Source organism: Cavia porcellus, unplaced genomic scaffold (genome assembly GCF_034190915.1).
Source record: "Cavia porcellus strain 051 isolate PalLab524CR breed Dunkin Hartley unplaced genomic scaffold, mCavPor4.1 scaffold_32, whole genome shotgun sequence".
Classification (NCBI taxonomy): domain Eukaryota; kingdom Metazoa; phylum Chordata; class Mammalia; order Rodentia; family Caviidae; genus Cavia; species Cavia porcellus.
Genome location: NW_026947515.1, coordinates 44,897,384 through 44,921,379, shown reverse-complemented (window position 1 = coordinate 44,921,379; position 23,996 = coordinate 44,897,384). Strand labels below are relative to the sequence as shown.

General features: G+C 35.6%; 1 protein-coding gene across 19 annotated transcripts in view; it reads right to left on the bottom strand.

The window, feature by feature from the left end:
• Positions 1-23,996, bottom strand: part of Ncor1 (nuclear receptor corepressor 1) — a 152,723-nt gene that overhangs the window by 106,422 nt on the left and 22,305 nt on the right. For 18 of the 19 annotated variants that reach the window (XM_063242447.1, XM_063242441.1, XM_063242453.1 and 15 more), the window contains 3 exons: positions 18,489-18,616; positions 11,028-11,220; positions 2,842-3,024 (listed from right to left, as the gene is read on the bottom strand). In XM_063242447.1, coding sequence (XP_063098517.1) covers positions 2,842-3,024; positions 11,028-11,220; positions 18,489-18,616 — 504 coding nt within the window. The remainder of the gene's footprint in view (positions 1-2,841; positions 3,025-11,027; positions 11,221-18,488; positions 18,617-23,996) is intronic. The other variant, XM_063242458.1, reaches the window with a different exon arrangement.

Below are 23,996 nucleotides of genomic sequence, written 5' to 3'. Positions count from 1 at the left end.
TACTAAAAGTTGAATGCATGGGCTGGCGATTTAGCTTAGCAGCGTTAAGTGCCTGCCTGTCTTGCAAGCGCGCAGTCATGAGTTCGATCCCTGGTACCAATAAAAAAGTTGAACTCACAACTTTAAAAATAACTGAAACATGCTTACAACAGGGCTTTTCTTGTGGGTAAGAATTACTATCAATCTCTAGAGATTAGGAGAATCTATAACATTTCTGCATGAATATTTCAAAGACAGACCCAAGGAAAAAAATCCAAAGCCTAGAAATCAATCCATATATAGATGAAAACATGGATTATAATGGACCCAATATTATAAACAGCTGGGGAAAGAATGGACTATTCAGTTAATCACCAATATAATACAAATTTGAATTTTTGCCACTAACTTCAGACTGACACAAAAATCAATTTCCTGTGGATGAAGAATGTTAAGAAGCAAACCATGAAACTCTGGTGATACATGATATAATCCCAGCACTCGAGAGGCTGAGGCAGAAGGATCAATGCCAAGTTTGAGACCAGCATGGGCTACAAAGTGAGTTCAAGGCCAGCCTGAACTGGACACCACAATTCTGTCTCAAAGAAGACCAAAAAAAAAAAAGAGAGAGAAAGAGAGAGGAGGAAGAAGAAGAAGAAAAGAAACTGCCTTGGGGCTGGGGATTTAGCTCAGTGGCATAAACACTTGCCTGGCAGGCACAAGGTCATGAATTTGAGCCTCCTTACCAGGGAAGAAAAAAAAAAAAGAAACTGCCTTATACAAAATGTAAAGAAATTCTATTCACTTAATACCACAATTCTTATCAAAGACCCAAATACAAGTGCTAAAGCCATAAAACTTACAGAAGGCACAGGTGTACATCTTTGTGACCGTAGATTAGACAATGTTTCTCAGGATATGATACTCAAAGCACAAGTAATTGAAACAAAATAATAAATTAGACATCAATAAAATTTTTAAAATTTTATGCATCAAAGGATATCACCAAGGAAATAAAAAGATAACATACAGGCCCTAGTATCCAAAATATAAATATAAAAACTCTCAAAAGTGAATAATATGAATAACCCAATTAAATAATAAACAAAGCATATGAATGGGCATATCTCTAAAAAATACAAATGGCCTATAAGCACATGAAAAGACATTAAAATGTCATTAAGGAAAACATCACTAAAAAAGTACAAATCAAAATCACAATGAACTACCACTTCGCATTCATTAGCATAGCTAAACATTCGCACACAAACGGGAAGATAATACAGATTAGTAAGTAAACAGAAAAGGCAGAGCTGTCACTGCTAATGGGAATGCAAAATGGCAGAAGGGCACTGGAAAACAGTTTGGCAGTCCTCATACATTTAAACATAGACTTGCCTTACCACATTACTTGGTAAAAATTCCACTCCTAGGTGTGTATTTAAAAAAATAAAGAAAAACATGTTTCTACACAAAAACTAGAGCAAACTGTGCATCAACTGTTGAATAAAATATGGTATACTCATGCAACAGAGTACTATTTAGCCATAAAAGCCTGTTGCAGAATAGAACATGGATGAATCTGGAAAGCATGTTAAGTAAATAAAACCAAACACAAAATGTCGTGTATTATATAATTCTGTTTATCTGAATTGTACAGAATGGAAAAATCATAGATAGAAATAAATGAGTAACTGGGGATGGAAATAGAAAAAAACAGGGGAATAACTATAAATGGAGATTCAGGATTAAAGGGTTTCTTTTCAAGTGTGATAAAAATGTTCTAACATTACATAGTGGTAATAACACTGACTGTATGCTTTCAAAATCAAGGCATTTGAATTATATCTTAATTTTTTAAAAGTATTCATAAGAGCAAAGGGGCAGTGCTGTATGCTTAGAGTTCAGCTACTTGAAAGTTGAGGCAGGAGGATCACTGGAGCCCAGCAGTTCAGGGCCAGTCTGTGAAACACAACATAATCTGTCTCTTAAAAAAATAAAAATCCACCCTCAAAAAAAGCTATTGAAAAAATTAAATGTGGTGGGCACGGTGATGTACCCCTGCAATCCCAGCACTGGGGAGACTGGGACAGGAGGATTGCTGCAAATTCAAAGCCAGCCTAGACTACATAGTAAGTTTAAGACCAGCCTATTCTACAGAGCAAGACCTGTCTCAAACAAAGACAAGCCACAAATTAGATTATATCTAATATACAATAACTGACAAGAGACTTTAGGAAACCTTAAAATTAAACAACGAAATAGGAAAATATAGAGAACAGGACCAACAGATGGAGGGAAGAAATGGGAAGGAGAAAAGAAGAAAATCTAAAAAGAAATTAAGATTGTTAAGAAATTAAGATGTCCATGTATCAACTCAATCTAATCATTACATACTACAAACATACACTAGTAAAACTTTTCAAACTACAAAAAATATAGACATCAGACTTAAATGATGTACATAAAAAACAATCCATAAAGAGAAATAAATTGTTTCATTCCTAACCAAGAAAATGCAAATTAAAATAGTGAGAACTATTTCACATCCAAATGAAAACCAAATCAAGTCAATGCAAGTTATGCACAAACTAGTATATATACACATCATGTCAATGGGAGTATAAAATGTCACTGCCATTTTCACAAATTTGGTATCACCTAGTAAAACCAAAATGTATACAAAGAATACAGCAAGAGAAATGAATGCATGAAACTATGCAAATAGCAAAAAGGCAAATCATGCAATATAGTAAGGCACAATTTCTTTTATATAAGAATCTATATGGAAAAGTCAACATTACCTTCTCTATGGAGATGAGCACACATAGAATACATTAAGTAATAAAAACAAGCACTTACTTGTTTCTTTTTCAATTTAAGGATCTGCTGTTCTACTTTTGCAATTTCTCGATCAACACGATCCATACTCTGTATTAACTCTTCCTTTGAAAGCTTTGAGGGCGAAGCATTTTGATCGTCTCCACACTGCTGACCAGAGATTGGAGAGGATGGGGCTTCATGTTTACCTCCAAATGCTGAATCCTTTAGGGAAAAAAATTAAGACAACGGTTTATTTCCCACTAATAGTCAATGTTACAGTCAAGGCTGTCTTAAGCAGCCAGATGTGGGAGTGCACACCTGAAACTGTAGTACTCTGGAGGTGAGGCAGGAGTAAGTACCACAGGCTGAATCAAGACCAGCCTCAACTACATAGTAAGAACTATGTCAAAACTCCAAACAAAAATAAAAACTGTCTTAATGGAACAAATAAAATTCATTATTATTACTGATAGGGTAATATCACTATGCAGTTCAGACTGGCCTTAAACTCACTTTGTAGGACAGGCTGGTTTGGAACTCACAAGATCTTCCTGTTTAAACCTCCTGAGAGCTAGGATTACAGGCATGTGCCACCACGCCCAGCAATTAAAGAGGAATCTCTGTTTTGGTATCAGAATTAAACTCACTACCTCACGCTTGCCAGGCAGGCACTTACGCCACTGAGCTAAATCTCTGGCCCACTAAAACAAATAAAATTTAAAACGTAGCAGTGAAAAATGCTTGCTATTTATCAAACAGTTGTCTTTTAATAGTAATTTTCATATCCACACACATATGCAAATAATACACACCAATGTGTATACCACTTTTATAGTTTAAATATAGTCACTATTCTGAAGCCCCCAAAAAAATTATTCAGAGGGAGCATGAGTAGCCAGGTAGCTGTTTAGTGTAATACTATATAATGACACTACACAGAATTTCTAGGAAATAATAGTGCAATCATGACAAAGGAAAATAACATATTCTCGTCTTTATTTTGGTTAGGGACTCTTCAAAATGTCTGAATGAGTAGGCTGGGAAATACTGCTCCCTAGAGCTATGTGCCATAGGTTTGGTAACCTGGGGCTGTAACCACCAAAGGTTCATCATCACTGACTTCGGTAAAACCTGGGTGTCTACCCAGCTTACTAACTACAATAAAGTCAAGAGTTCATATCAAAAAATTTAACGACTGGCATCATGGCTCAGCCATACAGCCCATGCATGTGTGAGGCCCTGGGTTTGTTACTCAACATTTAAAAAAAAAAAGTTTTCACATTTTCAAAGGACTAAAACTCAGACACAGAAGTCAGAGAAACCACCTAAGAACTTTCGCAGGTATGGAAAGGTAGGTATGGACCTACCTTCATAAAGGACAAAGGGCAACTAAGTCTGCCTATCTACTATATCTTTAGCAAAAGAAAATCATCTCATTTGACTTCCCTCCACAAAAAAGAAAAGCTTCTTCCAGTTCCACCTAAAAATCAGCAAGGAATGCAACAGAAGAAAAGCCCCTTCACCCAACATCCACCCCCCCCCCAAAATACAGATACATACAGTTTCTAGTCAGGAGTAAAGATATAAGCAATACTTTAATAAAACAGATGAATGAGGCGTGGTGGTGCATGCCTGTAATTCCAAAACACAGAAGGTTGAGGCAGGAGGATCACTGTGAGTTCGAGGCCAGCATGACTACCACCCTGAAATTCACAGTGAACCCTGTCTTAAAAAGATAAAAATAAATAAAACTGATCAATTTCAAATTAAGGTTTTAGTTTTCCTTGGGCTATTAGAAACCTAGAATAAGGATGGTCTGTGGGATTTCAAAAAGCTAAAACATATTAAATAATAACTGAAAAATTAGTAGTTCTAAATTAAGAATGAGCATAGGAAATACCTAACAAGTTGTTGGAAAACATGGTAGAGATTTCAGTTAAAACATAAAAAAATAACATAATGGTTATATCCTAAACTCTATACAACTCTGTAAGAAAAGCATTTAAAAAATAACAAACTCCAGCACCATTTACATTTAGCATATACTCAACCACTGGTATCCTAAATCCCTGTACTTCATATATTGATTTAAATTTTTGATATAACTGGCTTCCAGAAGAAAATAGAATGTTTCTTCAACATAAAAAATTCTACTTGGGTGTAACCATTTTTATCAACCTTTAAAAGTGAAAATTACAAGGGAAAATATTTTTATGATATCTTTTCAACATTCTCACATCTTCACTAACACTGTGAAAGTCACAGTAATTCTTGAACTCATTAAATCAACTAATATTAATACCAAATGAAGACTAAATATAGAATTTTCAAATTTCCTTACGCTCACCATATGCAATAAAGACTCCTTGATTATGAGACAGTTTATTCTCAAAAACTTGATACATTAATGTACAAAAAAATTTCCTTGCTGACTCATCAGAATTTTATATTGTGTAAGTATCACTTTCTTACCATACACATATGACCTAATTTGTACTATAGAAACATGCATAATAGCAAAGCTTTGTATTTGGGGTTAGCAGACTCTACTACTATTTAGATGTACATAATGATCACATTCATCACAGGGAATTCGTGCATGTACATGATATACCTCATTCCTCTTTTTCCTCATTCCCCTCCACCCACCTCAACCTTTCTTCCCCTCTGAATTACAAAGCTTTGTTTCCATTTTATCCTTTTCTCATTCTTTTATCTCTTTCTTTTCTTTTCCCTTCCTTCCTTTTCCACTCCCTAGTTTCCCTTTCTTTTGGAACAATTTTACCCTATTTCACAATAGCTATTACACATTTTGGTTCCTATTTACACTTTCAGTTTCTCACACCAGAAAGACAATGTGATATTTACATCTTTTGTCTGATTTGTTACACTTAAAGAGTATGGTCTTAGGCTGGGGATTTAGCTCAGTGGTGTAAGTGCCTGCCTGGCAAGCGCAACGTCGTGAGTTCTATCCCGTACCAAAAAAAGAAAGAAAGAAAGGAAAAAAGAATATAGTCTCAAAGTCCATCCATTTAGTTGTAAATGATCCTTTTTTACAGCTTAGTACTCCACTGTATCAAACCACATCTTTTTTATCCATTCATCAGTTGATGATGGACATTTGGGTTGTTTCCAAGATTTAGCTATTACAAACGGTGCTGCTATAAATATGTATGCAAATATACTGCTATAGTATGATGCTCTTGGGAAGACACCAAGAGGAGGAACAGCTGGGTCAAATACGACCTATAGTCCTGTTTTTTGAAGAATCTCAACACTGATTGCCACAGTGATTGCACTAGTCTACACTCCTATCAGCATTAGACAAGGTTCCATTCTCCCCACAGTCTCACCAGCAGTGATCACTGTTGATTTCTTAATAATAACTATGCTTTCTACAGCAAGATGGAACCTTAGCATTGTTTTAGTTTGTACCTCTTGATTGACTTTTCATCTGCGAGTATTTATCTCAGATGCCCATTTTCGATTGAGTCTTTAAACTGGGGGGATGGTCTGATTTTTTCAACTCTTTGTATGTTCTAGATACTAGAACAACTGTCTAAAAAGTTTATCCCACTCTGTGTGTTATCCTTCTCCCTGTTTTTTTTTTTTTAATTGCACAAAAGGTTTTTAATAAGATGAGGCCCCAAAGTATTTCCCTTTGCAGTTGTAGTTCTGTTCATTGGAAAAGCTCCCCTGGTAATTCAGATGCATGTCCTAAAAACTACTATTACAAATGAATATGTTTCACTGGTTTCTTTGTGGGCTTTTTTTTTTTCTACCGGGAACTGAACTGACGACCTCACACTTGCCAGGCAGGCACTTATGCCACTGAGCTAAATCCTCAGTCTCTTGGCTAAATATTTTAAAAATAAAATTCCTTGAGGGATTCTATGTATGAAGGATCCAGGCATACAGCAATGATCAACATAGACATGATTTCTACCTCCATAAAGTTTATAATCTTGAATTAGTACTACCTCCAAATGGCTATAAAAAGTTGATTAGATTTCTATTCACATCTTCATAAAAAAAGACGGGGACTAGGGCTGGGGATTTAGCTCAGCGGCATAAGCACCTGCCTTGCAAGCAGGCGGTTGTGAGTTTGATCCTCGGTAAGGATAAAAATGAAAAAGACAAAAAAACGGGGACTAAAATTAAACATAAGAGACTTATGAGCAAATCACAAAGAACCTGAAACCACGAAGCTTTACACTATTTTGTGAGAAGACCACCGACATAAAATATTATTTAAAAAGAAAGAAATGGGTCAAAAAATAATTTAATTATCAAAATAATAATACACGGGGGCTGGGATTTAGCTCAGCGACATAAGTGCCTGCCTTGCAAGCAGGCAGTCGTGAGTTTGATCCCTGGTACCGATAAAAAGGAAAAAGACCAAAAAAATAATGATAATAATAATAATACACTTAAAAAGCATATGATAAAATGAGAAAACTTTGGAAAATATGAATTCTAACAACTCAATATAAAACTTAAAAAAAAAAAAAATCAACAGAAAAACCGGCAACAGACATGAAAAAACATTCACAAAGCAGAAAAGATAAATAACATGAAAAATGTTAAATTTTACTCACAAAATAAATGCAAGTTTAAAACAATTTATCAAATTAATAAGGCAAGTATACAAAAGGAGGCACCTTAGAACACAAAAAGGATTAGTCCTGCCCTTTGCAAGGCAATACGGGAATATTCAAAGCATTAAAATAAGTCAGCTCTGAGCCCTGCCCACCACCTCAATGGAGGAGACCTACTTGGCCTTTGTTTCGGTTCCATATTTTAGGTGGAGCAAAACTCTTGGCTGGACTGGTTTAAGAGGAAACCTGCGACCACCCTGTACCCTAGGAATAGGGAAAGTACATAGACATGGTGCCCCATACCCAGATGGTAAACACAGAGCTGAGTAACATTTTTTATACTCAATGAGCCTGGGGCAAGGGGTGAGTGTCCATCCCAGGATTATTTTTTGTATATGCCATATTCTTTAGAATCTATTTAATTGATCTGCTTTGGGGCATGTTAGCCAAAAAGATACCTTAAGAAACAAAAAAAAAGTCAACTCTGAGCCAGGCATAGTGGCACAACTGTAATCCCTGCACTCTGGAATGCTGAGACAAGGCTGCAAGTCTCAGCCTGGATAATTGTGAAATTTACCCAGACCTGTCTCAAAGTAAAAAAGAATTGACAATGTAGCTCAGTGCAAAGGCCCTAGGTTTAAAAGGCAACTCTGAGCTATAATTAATTATATTAATACAAATTTACCTTACGTATGTACACAAACCCTAGAAGGCTAAGGCAGGAAGATATCAACTTTGAGTCCAGACAAGGTACCTTAGTGATTTGGTAAGCTCCTATCTTAAAAAAAAAACATGTTTAAGAAGAGCTAGGGAGGAGGGGGGTTTAAGTCAGCAGCCTTGCTTGAGCTATTCGAGGTCATGAGTTCGATCCTCGCTACAAAAAAACACAAAGAGTTAGAGATACAATTCAGTCTGAAGGTCATGGGTTCAATCCCAAGTACCACGACAACTAATTAGATAAATCATATGTGTAACATACTGAATTAAACCACTAACTATACAGTTGTAAACTTTTGACACAAGAGCTCAGGATATACTTAAAAAACAGTGCTGCACAGAATATGGGTGGGACATTAAAAATGAACACAAATACAAAAGAATAAACATCAAAATGTTAACTGCAATTTTTTTAGCCCATTATGCCAAAGATTGTTTTTTAATTTTTTCATGAAATTCATATATCCTACCTAGAAAAATTCAAGTACCAAGAATTTGAAAACTTTCATTATGTTTCATTGTTATGTGCCATTCCAAAAATAAAACAGGCACACAAGTATTATGTGGGAAGACTGGAGGTAACTTGTTCCTAATAGCGTACCTTTTTCTTAAAATAAATGACGTGCCTGAACTAATAATTTTTTTTTTTTTTTTAAAGAAAAACAGCAAGGAGAGGCTAAGGACATAGTTCAGTGGCAGACTGCTAGACTAGCAATGGAGACAAGACAAAAACAAACAAGGAAGTGCACAGGGACCCTGATGGCTCCTAGAGGTCAAGGGTTCTGGGTTTTCATTCCAAGTCAAAAGATATCAGCTAGATCACTTAATTTTTCTTACTATTGGCTTCTTGATTATAAAATATAAGCAGAAAATACTAAGGTCCAACATGTCACATTCTAGTATATGAGTTGGTTTTTTTTGGGTGGGGTGATGGTTTTGATTTTGAGACAGGGTCTTGCTTTGTAGTTCAGGCTGTTCGTGATTTCAGTGATCCTCCTGCTTCAGCCTCCTGAGTGGGGGCGATCAGGCATGTGTACCACCATGCCCTCCTAGCATGTAAAAAAATTTTTTTTAGTACGTGTTTTTAAAGTCTCTTTTTGCTTAAAAAAAAAAAAAGAACTATAACTATAACTTGCAGCTGTGGTATTTATTCAGCCTTTAAAGATTTTTATTTGCTATATTTTAAATTTTTCTCTCTTAATATAGCAAAATCTATGTTTATTCATTTTCCATAGCTCATTTTCATAATGGGAACCCCAAAGGGTTCTATCACTGAGCTATATCCCAGACCTTCTGATTTTTTATTTTGAAAAAAGTCTTGTTAAGTTAACCAGGCTGGTGTTGGGCATGCAATCCTCCTGCCACAACCACCCAAGTAGCTGAAATCAGGCTTATGCTATCACATGTGGCTAGTAAAATACTTCTTATAAACCTCACAGACTATATAATAACATATTTATTTCACCAAAGTCCTAGAAGCTTAGTAATTTCTAGCTTACTCATAAAAAGCAATCCCCATTCAACTAATATTTTCAAAACTCACCTCGAAGTTGGACAAATGGGACAAAAGGAGCTCATGTCCCTTTCATCTGGATTCACCAGTTATTAGTGCTATTTGTTTTCTCCTTATATGCATACTATTTTCTCCTAACTATTTGAAAATAAATTGCAAACATATTTACTGCATTTTAAATTACTTTTCATTCCATGCAAACTCAAAGAAAATGCATGGGGACGTGGTGATATGGCGTTGGGCTAGGAGAGAGAACTGGCCGTAAAAGTCAACTGACCTCAGGGGAAAGGAATTTGTCAAGAACATTTTAAACCTCAATACACTGCTAAAAAATTTTAAGACAAAAAAAATTGAGAAAATCATTGACGTATGTAAGCACAAAGGTTAGTATTTCACTATTAAAACAGTTTCTGAAATTATTCTTTCTAAAACAAGTGTTTATTGCATACCTACTAAGTACTAGGTACACCTAATCAATAGGTTTAATAAGAAAAATAAACAACTAAAAAAGGTAAGCACTGTGAAAACACAAGAGCAAATATAGACACATATTTCACAAAGAAAGTTTACTGACAGGTGAAAATGGTTTTATCTAGAAGTCTCATAAACTTATAATAAAATGTTACATTTTTTAAATGTTTAAAATGTTACAAAACTAAAAACAGTTGCCTTTGATTTTATAGCACAACTACAGTTAACAAAAACATGTATACTCAACAACTGCTGAGAGATTAAATGTCCTCACAACAAAAAAAATGCAAATACATGAGATGATATGTTAATTAGTCTGACTTAATCATTCCATAATATTTCCATATAGCAAAATTCACACCAAACACAGGAATATATATAATTGTCATTAAAAATTTAGTGAAACAAAGGGGTCATTATAAGATTCAGAATTATAAATAACATTTTTCCTCTGTAACTTCTAAATTTTCTGTACTTACACACATTAGGATCTAATTTTTTATATAAAAATTTTACTTAAACCTTACCTAAAATATGTTTTCTACTATGTTAATAAAGTTAGTTACTAAGTAAAGTTAGTCTACTATGTTAGTAGGTTAGTAAACTGCCACTAAATTTAAGGGGCTTACTTAAAATTTAATTTAAATTTGACAAAACCAGTAGTGGGGAGTATTTCTGACCACATTTTGCAGCACAAGAAACCAGTAAAAATGCTTGAGAATTACACTTTTACAAAAAAGTTAAAGTATGACAAAGTCTGGAGCACTGACTTTGTGGTTTACAGTTTTAACAAAATTTTTACTTTCTCATAGCACTAACCTTTAAAGACATGCATAGCTGGACTTTCTTTTAGGCACTGTGCTTCAGTATGGGTAAACCAACACTGCAGACCTACAGCTCCACAGGGAAAAAGAATAAATATTTACCTTCTTAGGATCTGCAGAAGACCTCAACCCTTCTGGCAGTGTGTGCACTAGAGGTAAAACCGCAGCACTGACACGCTGAAAATGGGAATCCGTAACCTGTTCCAGACGCGGTCGCTTGGATTCCAGTGAATCATGATCCACCGGGGACGGACCTGGATGAAACTGTTCATATCCAGATCTCCTTTCCTGAGGCCTAATACAATAAATAAATAAATACATACACACATACATACATACACACATACACAGCTGAAAATTTATATATAACACCGTAATGTCCCTAATCAGATTTTCAAATAAATGAAAAGGTTATGCTTATTTTTAAGGTGAATTTCTATCCTCTTCCTCTTCTTCTCACCCAGAATAAAATATACTTCACTAAAGTACTATTAAACTTCTAATTCAAATTTTCAAATTTCTTAGGGAGTTGGGACAAGATAGTTTTAAAAAAAAATCTACAAAAATTCTAAGGGGAAAAAAATCTTAAAAAAAAAAAAAAAAGACTTTGATTTTCAAAAAAACTAGTTACTCTGCTGCACAGAAGCACACGCCTGTATTCCTGAACTTGGGAGGCTGAGACAGTAGGATCACGGTAAGTTTTAGCCCAACCTGGGATACATAGTAAGTTCAAGGTCAGCCTGAACTATGAAGCAAGACCCTATCTCAAAACAGCCCCCCTCCAAAAAAGTTACTGACCACTATCCATGGAACATTTTAAAATTCATGCCATAAAATTTGAATTCAAAATAATACAAATGCCACCGTTCTTCAACAAGTAGTAAAAAAAGCAGAAATAAACAAGCACATCTCCCTTCTATTGCTGCATGGAATGATAAACGTGAGGCTGAAGGTGAAGACATCCACTGCAGTGCCTGCCATATTTGAGAACGGCTATAATCAGCAGCCATTTTGAGAAGAGGCTCACTGTCTAAGACTGGGCTACCCTGGGAATCCCGTTGCATCTCCGCTATTATTGCTGAATTCTTCTCCACTGCTAATGGTGGTATAGTTGTTGCTTTAGTAAGTATTTACTGTATACCAGTTTGGTTTGTTCTTATGTCCACATTATTATTATAGACCTCTTTCTATTGTTAAGGATGGTATAGTTTTAACTATTTTTAGTTCTTATAGGATGTCAATAACCAGTTAGTCTTTGACTCTATTACTACTGCTGATTACTATTACTAATGTGGCATACTTATTACTTTTAATTGGTTTTTACTGTATACCAACATCTGTTTTTGTCATTTTGCACCCAAAGGGCAAAAACAACATAAACATGAGAACACAAGGTACCAATATGCTCCCAAAACCCTTAGCTCTCCAAAAGCTGATCTCATATATCTCATATACACTGAAATAAAGCAAGATATTGGGGCAAAGAACTCAAAATGAAAAGGTTAAAATATTTGAAGAGATAAAAAGAAAAAAGCAGAGCACCAGGGATGCTGGGGGATTTAGCTCAGGGGCATAAGCACCTGCTTGACAAGGGTGAGGTCGTAGGTTTGATTCCCAGTACAAAAAAAACAAAGAAAGGAACAAGCAAATGCATAACATGTTTAATAAGCTCAAGAGGATTTAATTAAACATAAAAGATTTCACCACTAAAATGTTCAATGAGCTTAAAGAAGAAAAAGTAACTGATTAGGCAAGACAATAAAACACTGAACATACAAATGACCACTTTGGAAAAGAATTAGAAAGCATGAAAGAAAAAAAGCAGAGACAGATGATATGAAAAGTTCAGTGGAAAGCCTGAGTAATAGGGTTATGCAATGTTAGTACATGTCACAAATACAAGGCAAGGTATATATACTAAATCATAAACTTAATAATACCCTAAGTGAACAACACAAGCTGGATTCAATAGCTACTCGATGACTCCAAAAAAAAAATCAATCTCAAAATTATAGGAAGACTTGAAAAATTAGAAAACAATTCAAAAGTTATGAAAAATTTATTCACTGAAATTTCCTAGTTTTTCCAAACCTAGGAAAAGAATTCAACATTCAAGTACGAGAGTCTTATAGAACTTCAAATAATCGGAATCTGAGACGAACTTCTCCATGGCCCCTCATAACCAAAATCTTAGAAATTCAACAAAAGAAGAGAATACTAAAAGTTGTTAAAGAAAAACAGCAAGTAATCTACAAAGAGAAGCCCATCAGAGTAACTATGGGTTTCTCAACACAAACATTAAAAGCCAAGAGAGCCTGAGGCAGTCTTTCAGTCCCTAAAAGAAAACAATTGTCAAACCAAGTTCTTATACCCTGAAAAATTAACCCTCAAAGCTGACAGAGAAGCAAAGATATTTTACACACACACACACACACACACACACACACACACACAATTAAACAAATACATGATTACTAAATCAGAGTTGTAGAAAATGTGGGGTAATACATGCCCATAATCCCAGTGCTCCGGAGACTGAGGCAAGAGGATCACTCCAAATTCAAGGCCAACCTGGGATATACAGTGAGTTCAAGACCAGCCTGGAGTATATAGCAAGACCTTGTCTCCAAAGAAGAAAAACAAACAGAAAACTTAAGGGAACCTCAGGCCACCAGCACCAAAAGAATCCAAGGGAAGTACTGCATACATTCTAACAGAATAAACAAAAGGAAAAAAATAAGGAACCAACACTCCCAAAATAATAAAATGATAGGATTCCATAAACATAATAGTAACTGTCCACAAGGAGGTGGTCCCGCCTGGAAACCAGGCACACGCCCACCCAAGAGGGGACAGCCACACCCAAACCTCTCCCTGAGTCAGCCATTTATGGACTGGGAAGGGGTTGGGGGGAGCTTCACAAGGCCGTGGTCCTGCCTGGAAACCGGATCATTTTCATTGTTTTCTTGGGTTGGGTTTTATTTGATGTTAAATCTGATGGCCCGAGCAGCTATTTAAAAGATAGCAAGACATATTATGGTAGCCATTTTGAATTTACTATTAGCTGATTTTGAAGTCCTTTGCTGCATTCCTTGTTTTGTTTTGTTTCTTCTCTATTCTATTCTGTTCTATTTTTACAGTGTCTGAAGGAATCGGCACCTATTTTAAAGACAACAAGAGGCATTATGGTAATTACTGCTGATTTTGTAAGGTTTTAAAGTCCTGTATCACTTATACTAGTTTACCTTGATTGGTTTTATTGTTTTGTTTTCCTCTGTTTTATCCTCTTTAAAATAATAATAGGGCCAGGGATTTAGCTTAGTGGCGTAAGTGCCTGCCTGCCAAGTACGAGGTCATGAATTCAATTCCTGGCACCAAAAATAATAATAGTACTAATAACCCTCCATGCAAAGGTCTCAACTCCAAATCAAAAGACAGACTGGCAGGTTGAATTGGAAAAAAAAAAAAGCACCGCGTGTGTTGGCTCATGCCTGCAGTTTTGTACTCAGGGAGGCTGAGGCAGTAGGACCACTGCAAGGCTAGCATGAGCTACATAGTTCAGGCCACTTTGGACTACGTAGTGAAACTCCATTTTAAGAAATGAAAACAAAAGATTAGCAAAATGAATCCAGCAACATATAAAAAGGAAATATGTTGTAACTAAATGGGGCTTATCCTCTAGCTTGCAAGTTTTTTTTTAATAACCACAAATCTATCAATATGATATATTAAGGGAAGCAAAGACAAATGATCATTTCAATTAATGTGGAAAAGGCATTTATCAAAGTCCAGCATCTTTAATAACCAAAACCAAACCAAATCATTCTTGGGCTAAGGGTATAGCTCAGTAGTAAGGTGCTTGCCTACTCTGTGCAAGGTCCTGGTTTTGACTGCAGCATTTCACCAGCACATGCGTACACGTACACACACACACACACACACACACACACACACACAGCCAGTAATACAGTAATACAGAAGGAAAGCACCTCAACATAATTAAGGTCACTGATGAAAATCCTGCAGGTAACATGCTAATCAAAGTAGGAAGATGACAGCTTTTCCACTAAGACCCAGGACAAGACAATGGCACTTCTATACTACTAGATGTACTACAGCATAAGCAATTATCGGGCATGGTGGCATACACCTGGTAACCTCAGCATAAGCTGAGGGCGATCTAGCTTCAACATCTGTGGCCCCATTGATCACCAGAGTTGACTGGGTTGATCTGGTCGGTGGGAGTCCCCTTCTTCCCTCCCTGCTCCAGGTGAGCCTCTCCCAAAGCTGTGTATTCAGTGGAAGAGGACAATCACCCCTAAGAAGAGGAGGAGGACCCTTTTCTCAGCAAGGGTATACAAACAGTAGTACTCCCCTGTTAGAATCTCCAAACGAGGTCTTAAGAAACTGAGGCAAGAGGATTACAGCAAGTCTAGCCTAACTTACCTAGTGAGGCCCTGCCTCAGAAAAAAAACTTCACATACGTGCCTAAAAACAGACACATATCCCAATAGAAGAAAGTACAGCTAGCCCAGAAATAAACCCAAACATAAAACATCAACAATTTTTGACCAATGACTACACACAATGGGGAAACAATGTAACAAATGGTGCTAGAAAAACTGAATTTTCACATGCAAAAGAATAAAATTAGACTCTTACACCAGACACAAAAATTCAAACAGGATAAAAGGCTACATGTAAGATCAAAAAGTATAAAGTTCCAACAAGAGAACACATGAGAAAGGGAGTTAGTGGCCTTGGAAATGATTTTGCTGCTATTACAACAAAAGTTCAGGGCCACAAAAGCAAAAGTAAGAAATGGGACTACAACAAACTAAAAGTTTCTGCAGATTCTACTTCTTCATCTGAGACGTGTGTATTCATCTCTAATGGCCATTTTTAGATTGGGTCTTTAAACGTGGGGAGTCTTTTTTTGTTCTAGTCTTTATGCATTCTAGATATTAGTTCTTTGGCTGAGTAACAACTGGCCAAAATTTTTCCCACTCTGTGGGTTGTCTCTTCACTCTGTTGGTAATTTCTTTTGCTGTGCAAAAAAGATTTTTAGTAAGTGAGATTCCAGTTTTCTTTGTAATATTTCCTGTGCAGTCGGGGTTCTGTTCATGAAATCTTCGCCTCCACCTATGTCTTCAAGAGTTCTACCTATCTTCCTATTTTATTTGCCAGCAGATTTTGTATTTGTTTTAATATTTAGATCTTTAATCCAATTTGATTTTAGTGTAGTGCATGATGACATGGGTCTAATTTTAGTCTTCAGCATGCAGAAAGCCAGTTTTTCCAGCATCATTTATTAAAAAGGCTTTCTTGCAATAAATAGTGTCTGGCCCCTTTGCCAAAGATTAGGTGGCTGAGTTATGTTTAGATTTGTTTCTCCATCTACTAATCTGTTCCACTGACCCTCAAGTTGGCTAGTTGGTTAACTGATTTGTTTGTTTGCCTCCCCCAGTATTATGCTGTTTTTATGACAGTAGCCTTGTAGTATAATTTCAAGTCAAGGATTGTGATTATCCTCTCTCTGCCTTTTTTGCCTAGAATTATTTTTGCTATTCTAGATCTCGTCTCGTTCCAAATGAATTTTAGCATTGTTTTCTCTAGTTCTGTGAGTTATGTTAATCTTATTTTAATTGGGATTGCATTAAGTCTGTGTAACAATTTTGGAAGTATGGCCATTTTCACTATGTGGGTTCTTCCTACCCAAGAGCAAGGGATATATTTCCATTTTCAGATGTACTCTTCAATCTCCTTTTCCAGAGTACTACAGTTTTCAGTGTAAAGATCTTTTACTTCCTTTGTTAGATTGATTCCTAAGTATTTCATTTTTTTTATGCTATTGTAAAAGCGGCTGAAGAAAACAAAGTCAAATAGCAGGCTACACAATAGAAAAAATTCCGTAAATGTATGTCTACTAAGAGATCAATATCTAAAACTTATACAAGCGTACAACTCAACAGAAAAATACAATAACCCAATTAGTAAAGGACAAAAAAAATGGGTTAACACTTCTCCACAGAAGACGTAAAAACTGCCAACAGGGATATGAAAGGTGCTCAACACATCACCAATCAGGGAAATGCAAATCAAAACAATCATTAGATAGTACCTCATGCCCATTAGGATAGTGATTATTAAAATGCCAAAAGGCATTAAGTACATACAGGCAAGGTTATAGAGCAAAGAGAGCTCTTGCATACTGTGCATATTCTTTTGTTGAATGACCGTATCAATCAAAGTAGATTGATACGGTCATTCAACAAAAGAATATGCAAGTTTCTAAAGATGTTAAAATAGAACTACCACAAGACACAGTAACCCCTCTTCTAAGGCAGAGTTCAAAAGAAATCAAAGAGATCTGTACTCCCATGCTCAGGGCAGCATTATTTACAACAGCCAAGATAGGACAACACTCTAAGTGCCTGAAAGTGTACACACATGTACATGCATTCAGAGACATATGCTCTGGCCATTTACTCCAACATTGGTTATTAAAGATGCTGGACTTTGATAAACACCTTTTCCACATTAATTGAAATGATTATTTGTCAGATGTTATGCTAAGTAAAATACAACAAACCCAAGCAGAAAAGTATTAATTCAAAAATGAATGGTAGGGTGCAAAACAACCGTTACTGGGGTAGAGGAAGTAAGAAATATTAAAACGTACTCAGTTCATACAAAGTAGCAGATACTTAGAACGTCTGAAGTCAAAGATCTAATGTAAAACACTAGTACTACCAATAATAAAAGCAGTCAGGGGAGTTGACGGAATGTCAGCTGGCTTCAGTATACCAACCATTTTACTATCTATGTGCATCTTGTAACATCATGTTATACACCTTAAATATACACAATAAAATTTATTCTTTAGAAAACTTTAAGAGAGCTGGACATGGTGGCACATGCCTATAATTTCAGCACTTGGGAGATTGAGGTAGGAGAAGCCCTATGGGTTCAAGGTCAGTCCATACTACACAGTAGTTAGGGCCAGCCTAAACTACAAAGTGAGACCCTGTCTCAAAAAACAAAAACAAAGCAAAAATAAAAAACAAGTTTAAGGGTGAAAAAGATGGGAAAAAAAGCATAGATGGTAAGGATGCTGGAGAAAAAGTACAGCTACTGTTTACAAGACCTGTATTACCAGACAAAATATTTACTGCACTCTAGGATAATGCCCCATTGTTAAGGTGAAAAAACTAAAGTTTAAACAGTATATGAACTGGTTACTTTGCCACACCGTGGCTGCCAATGGGAATCACCTGGGAAACACAAACCATACTGCCTGGGCACAAACAGTGACTGATTTTAATTCTTCTATGACTGGGAACTTGGTCATCCCAGGTGGTTCCAATATGCAGCACCACGTTGAGAAAAAACAGTCGTTTGTGTAAAGTGACCAAAGCCAGAGCTGATTCAAACACACTATTATTTTCCACTACACAGTATTAATGCTAAACTGTAGAAACAAGTTTTACAGCTTATTGACTGCCATAAAAACCACTTCAAAACATCAGCTAATATAGAGCAGCTCAAAATGCAAGCTATTACCTGTCAGAACCTGGGTGAAATTCTGAAAGCAGGGAAGGTCGTCTCCGAAGTTGCTGCTGCTGCTGTAAGAGCTGTGATGCCTGACTAACTTCAAGATGAGAAGAGCGATAGTCAGGGACTGCGAACTCCTGGCATTAAAATAATTGTAAGTTAGCTATTAACCAAAAAGTGAACAACATTATAAAATCAAGCCGAGCAGTTAAGAATTGCTAAGTATGGAAAGAAAATCAGTGAAGCTTTCAATTGTTTACTGAGCAAATTCTGCCCCATTAACCTAAAACAATCAACATTTTAACAATCGCTAAAAATAACTCAAAATGAAATTTCAAATTCACCTTATATTCATCCTGCTAGTAAGACATTTTATTACAGCTGTTTTGTTTTGAGCCACGGTCTCACTGCGTAGTGCAGGCTGGCCTTAAACTCACAGCAATCCTCCTGCCTCAGCCCGAGTACTGGGATTGCAGACATGCACTGCCACACCTGCCTCTGCTGATAATATATTACAGTAACTCTCCATCTCTATCAACAAAATCTCAAATTTGTGTATTTAATACGTAATCCTATAATGCATTCCAATCTTCTGTTCAAAATTAATATGCTAAAAGGGTCACAGAAGTCATCTGGCTAGAACCATGTCTAAAGAGGCAGATCTGCTAGTTAAAAGTACTACCTTTGGGGCTGGGGATTTAGCTCAGCGGCATAAGCACCTGCCTTGCAAGCAGGCAGTCGTGAGTTTGATCCCTGGTACTGATAAAAACGAAAGACCAAAAAAAAAAAAAAAAAAAAAAAAACAAAAAAACAAAAAAACTACCTTTCCCATCATAACTAAGTGGGTGTTTTGGTTTGTTTGCTTCTACTTTATTTTTCTTGATTTTTTCTTTTGAATCTAATATGCTAATTCAATCATAAACATAGTTACAGCATAAAATTACTAAATGACACAGAATTCCAGCCCAGGGTATATATCCAAAGAATTAAAAGCATACAATCACACACAAAACTTTGAACATATGTTTTCACAGCCTTATTCACAAAGCTTTCTCCCTCAAAAAAAAGCTTAAATGCCCACCAACTAAAATGAACAAAATATGTTATTACCCATAGATCAGATAACTGAGTTTTTAAAAAGAATAGTGATACATACTAGAACACAAATGAACCTAAAGTACATTATACTACATTTTAAAAGCCAGATTAAAAAGATCACATTTTATTATTCCATTTATTCAAGAAACAAATTTATGAAGATATAAAGAAGAATAGTGGGTGCGGGAAAGAAGAAAGAAGATGCGGGTGGAAAGGAAACTGGGATTTCTATTAGGCACGAGGTTTCATTTCAGTTGGAAATGTTCTAGATTTCATTAATGATGACTGTTGTATAACATAATGAACATACTATAAAAGCCTCTATACTACATACATTAAAATGATGGATTCTCTGTTGTATAAATTCTACATGAACAAAAATGGTTTTAAAATCAAAAATAAAATCAAGTAGCCAGCTCAAGGGCATAGATAACAGATCCAGAGCCCTTCTCTTTAAGCCAGTAGAAGTGGGGAGGAAGACCGACCCTCCTAAACAGCTTAAGAAAAATATCATACATGCAAAGTTGAAAATATAACAAAAAAAAAATAGTGAAGAAAAGACAAAATTATTTAGTTTTTCAAAATGCACCAAAAGAAACAAGAATTTAAGAGGGGGAGGAAGAAAGGGAAAACGTTTTTGGCTTTTATTTTTTTTAAGAGATTAAGAGAAAAAAATGGAAGCAAAGCTTTTGTAAATGGGGAGGGGAAGAAGGGATGCAGGGAGGGAAGAGGAATGGGGAAAAAAAGAATTAAGATTTATTATGAGTGAGGCAGGCGTAGTGCCACACACCTGTAATCCCAGCACTCCGGAAGCTGAGGCAGGATGACCCCATAAATTGGAGGGCAGCCTGGGGTACATAAGTGAGTTCAAGGCCAGACTGGACTACATAGTGAGATCCTATCTCAAAAAACAAAGTAACAAACAAACAAGATACATCACAGGTACAAATTCTCTATGAGAAATGTGATCATTATGTGTGGCAAACGTACTAACAGCAACACAAGTGCCTGCCTAGCCAAGCGCAAGGTCCTGAGTTTGATTCCCAGGATAAACTAATTAGTTAATTAAAAATACAAAAAAAAGAATTTACATACAATTAAGTAGAAAATACAGAAGAATAAGTAATATTATCCTCAAAAAAGGACCAAATATTGATTAAAGAAATTAAAAACCTGATCACTGAAATTAAGGAAATATATATACAGGTAAAAAGCAAATGAAAGCTAAGACAGAACTAAAAAAGAACACAGTAAAGCACAAAGTTAAAAACTTGAGGAGAGTTTAAGATGGGGCTGTAGTGACAGGTTCCAACATCCAAATCCACAGGTGAGAGGCGATAGTCTAGACAAAACAGCTTTTCCCAGATGTTAACAATGACACACAGCTCCAGGTCCATGGAAAGCACGATATATTTTAAAAATTAACCCACAATAGACACATGGAAAGTTCAGAAAACCAAAGATCAAACACAAAAACCCCCAGAAAACCAGACTTTTCATCAACAACAACAAATAAAAGCAAACACAAAAGAATATTCCAACTTCAGAGGAAAACAATTTTGAACTTACAAATTCAATAACTAGATCATCGCTCAAATTTCAGGACTATAAACTTCTCAGAATTTAAACATTCAAAAAGTATACCAACCACAGACTATATCTGAAAAAGCTCAGTTTTAGTTTTTTATAGTCTTCGATTTTGATGGTGCTGGGGTTTAAACCCAGGGTCGCACTGGGCTATGCTCCAACCCTAGAAGAATATCTAAAAGATGTATTTAAGCAAAACATATGAATTTGTATTCTGAAATACAAATTTTGGCTCCCTGTAAGTCTTTGTATAGAAAAGTCACAACTGGGCTGAAACAACTTGTTTTTGTTTGGGAATTTTTTGGGTGTTTTTTTTTGAAACAAGATCTTACTAGTCGTCGAGGGTGGCCTGGAACCTGTGACCTTCCTGTCTCACCCTGCAAGGCAGCTGAATTGCAGGTGTGAGTCACTGCACCTAGCTAAAACTCTTGAAGGAATAATTGGGGGAGTTTTACTAGAAAGCAAACAATTCCCTCTCACAAAAAATGTAATCATAATGTACTGAAAACCTAATAAAAAAAGCTAAAATATTAAGATAAACATACTGCACATATAAGATATACTGTAATAAAAGGGTTTTAAGTTAAAAAAAAAATAAAGCAAACAATTCTCGAAGCACACTCAGACAAATTCATTCAAATTTCTTCCACCAAGTGTGAGTGAAGGAACCTCATGGAATACACAAACAATTCAATGGATATTCCAGAATAAAGCTTAAAGGGGAGGATAAATTAGGTGTAGAATAAAGACTACTCTAGAACTGCCCTAAAAATTAAAAAGCCTCAAATGTAACTTAATTGCCTACCAAAAGGAATTCAGCACTTTTGAAAATATAACAAAAGCCAGCACTAAAACAATGTAAATTCTACTATGTTCATATATCAATAAAAGAGACATTCCAATGCAAATGTCACTGGATGAAATTAACACAGGGTAGAAGCTATAAAAGAAAGCTATTGAGAAACCACAGCAAAATGAAAAAATGGATTAAAAAAATTTAACAAAAATGAAAAAAATTTAATAAAAATGAATTTTATATTGTTCCAGTAACATATGAAATAATATAAAATATAAACAATTGGATGGGTGCTGTGAACTACAACTGTAATTCCACCCAGGAGGCTGAAGTAAGAGGATCACAAGTTCAAACCCAGCCTGGACGACTTATCAAGACCTCATCTCAAAGTAAGCAAAAAACTCAGTAAATGGCAAAGACAATACAAACTCATTCAAAAAGCACAACAGGGACCAGGGGTTTAGTTCAAGCGTAAGGTTGTGAGTTCGATTCCCGACACCCAAAAAAAAAAAAAAAACCACAACGAAGGCACATCACAACCACACTGCTGAAAGCCAGTATTAAAGAGAAAAATCTTAACAGTAACCAGCAGAAAGAAAAAGACACTGAAAATGCCTTCATTTTAAGGTTTAAACTTCATGTTTAAATGAGCAAAGATAAAAATGATCTAAGGCTTGTAGTCAGAAACAATACAAAGCAGAATACACTCAAATGACATCGTTTAAAGTGCTGAAAAATACTGTCAACTTAGAATTCAATATCAAATGAAAATATTTTTTAAAAACAAAATTGAGCCAAGTGTTGTGAATGCCTGTAATCTCAGCACTTTGAAGGCTAAGGCAGGAAGACTGCCATGAATAACACAGTGCGACTCGGTCTCAAAAAAAAGAAAAAGTTGAAATAAAAATTTTTTCAGGCAAATAAATGTTGAGAAAGGTACCAAAAGATCTGCACCAAAAGAAATGAAGTTCTTCATGCAAAAAGAAAATGATATCAGGAGAAACCTGATCTATAGAAAGGATAAAGTGTGTCAGAAATAGTTGTACGTGCAATTAGAATAATTACAAAAGAAAAAAATAATAAAAGGAACAGCAGTTAATGAAACAAACAAAAATGAAACCAAAGGTTGTTCTATAAAGAAAATAATCTATCAAACAGATAAAGTTCCAGATAGACTGATTATTTAAAAAGGGAAAAAAGCAACATACCAAACATAAGAGAGTATTGTGATAACTTATGTCAACAAATTTGAAATCTTACACAAAATTTCTCAAACTGAGGCTGGGGATTTAGCTCAGTGGCACAAGCGCCTGCCTAGCAAGTGCAAAGTCACGAGTTCGATCCCTGGTACCAAAAAAAAAAAAAGAAGAAGAAGAAAATTCCTCAAACTGATTGAAGAAAACAGAATCTGAATTGTAACTATGCAAGAATGGAGTTCATAATTTAAATTCATCCCATAAAGAAAAGTCTAAACCAGGCTGGTCCGATGGCAGTGGGTTATCAGAACTTATTAACATTAGTGTCACTAAAGTTGGTATACCACCCCCCCACTGCTAAATTTGACTGGCTTAAAAAATAAAATAAATAAAACTAAAAAGTCTAAACCCAAATGGTTTCAGTGACATATTCTATCAAATATTTAAGGGAAAAAATACCAATCCTACACAGATTCTTTAAGAAAATACAGAAACAATGAACATTCAAGTTAATTTCACTGACAATGATGAAAGATTAACTTCACACTGTATACATCACATACATAAAGCCTAAACTATAAAACTTAAAAGAAGGAAACAAGAAAATCTTTATGACCTTGACTTTGGGAAGTGAGAGAAAGAACCACTCTCACATACAACACAAAAAGCACAAAATATCAGAGACAAAAGTAATAAATTAGCTGGGGATGTAGCTCAGCAGCACAGCACCTGCCTGGCAAGCACCAGGCCCTGAGTTTGATTCCCAGTACCCCCCCAAAAAAATAAAATAATAAATTAAACCTTATAAAGAGTTATAATGTATTTTCTCCATAGGACAGT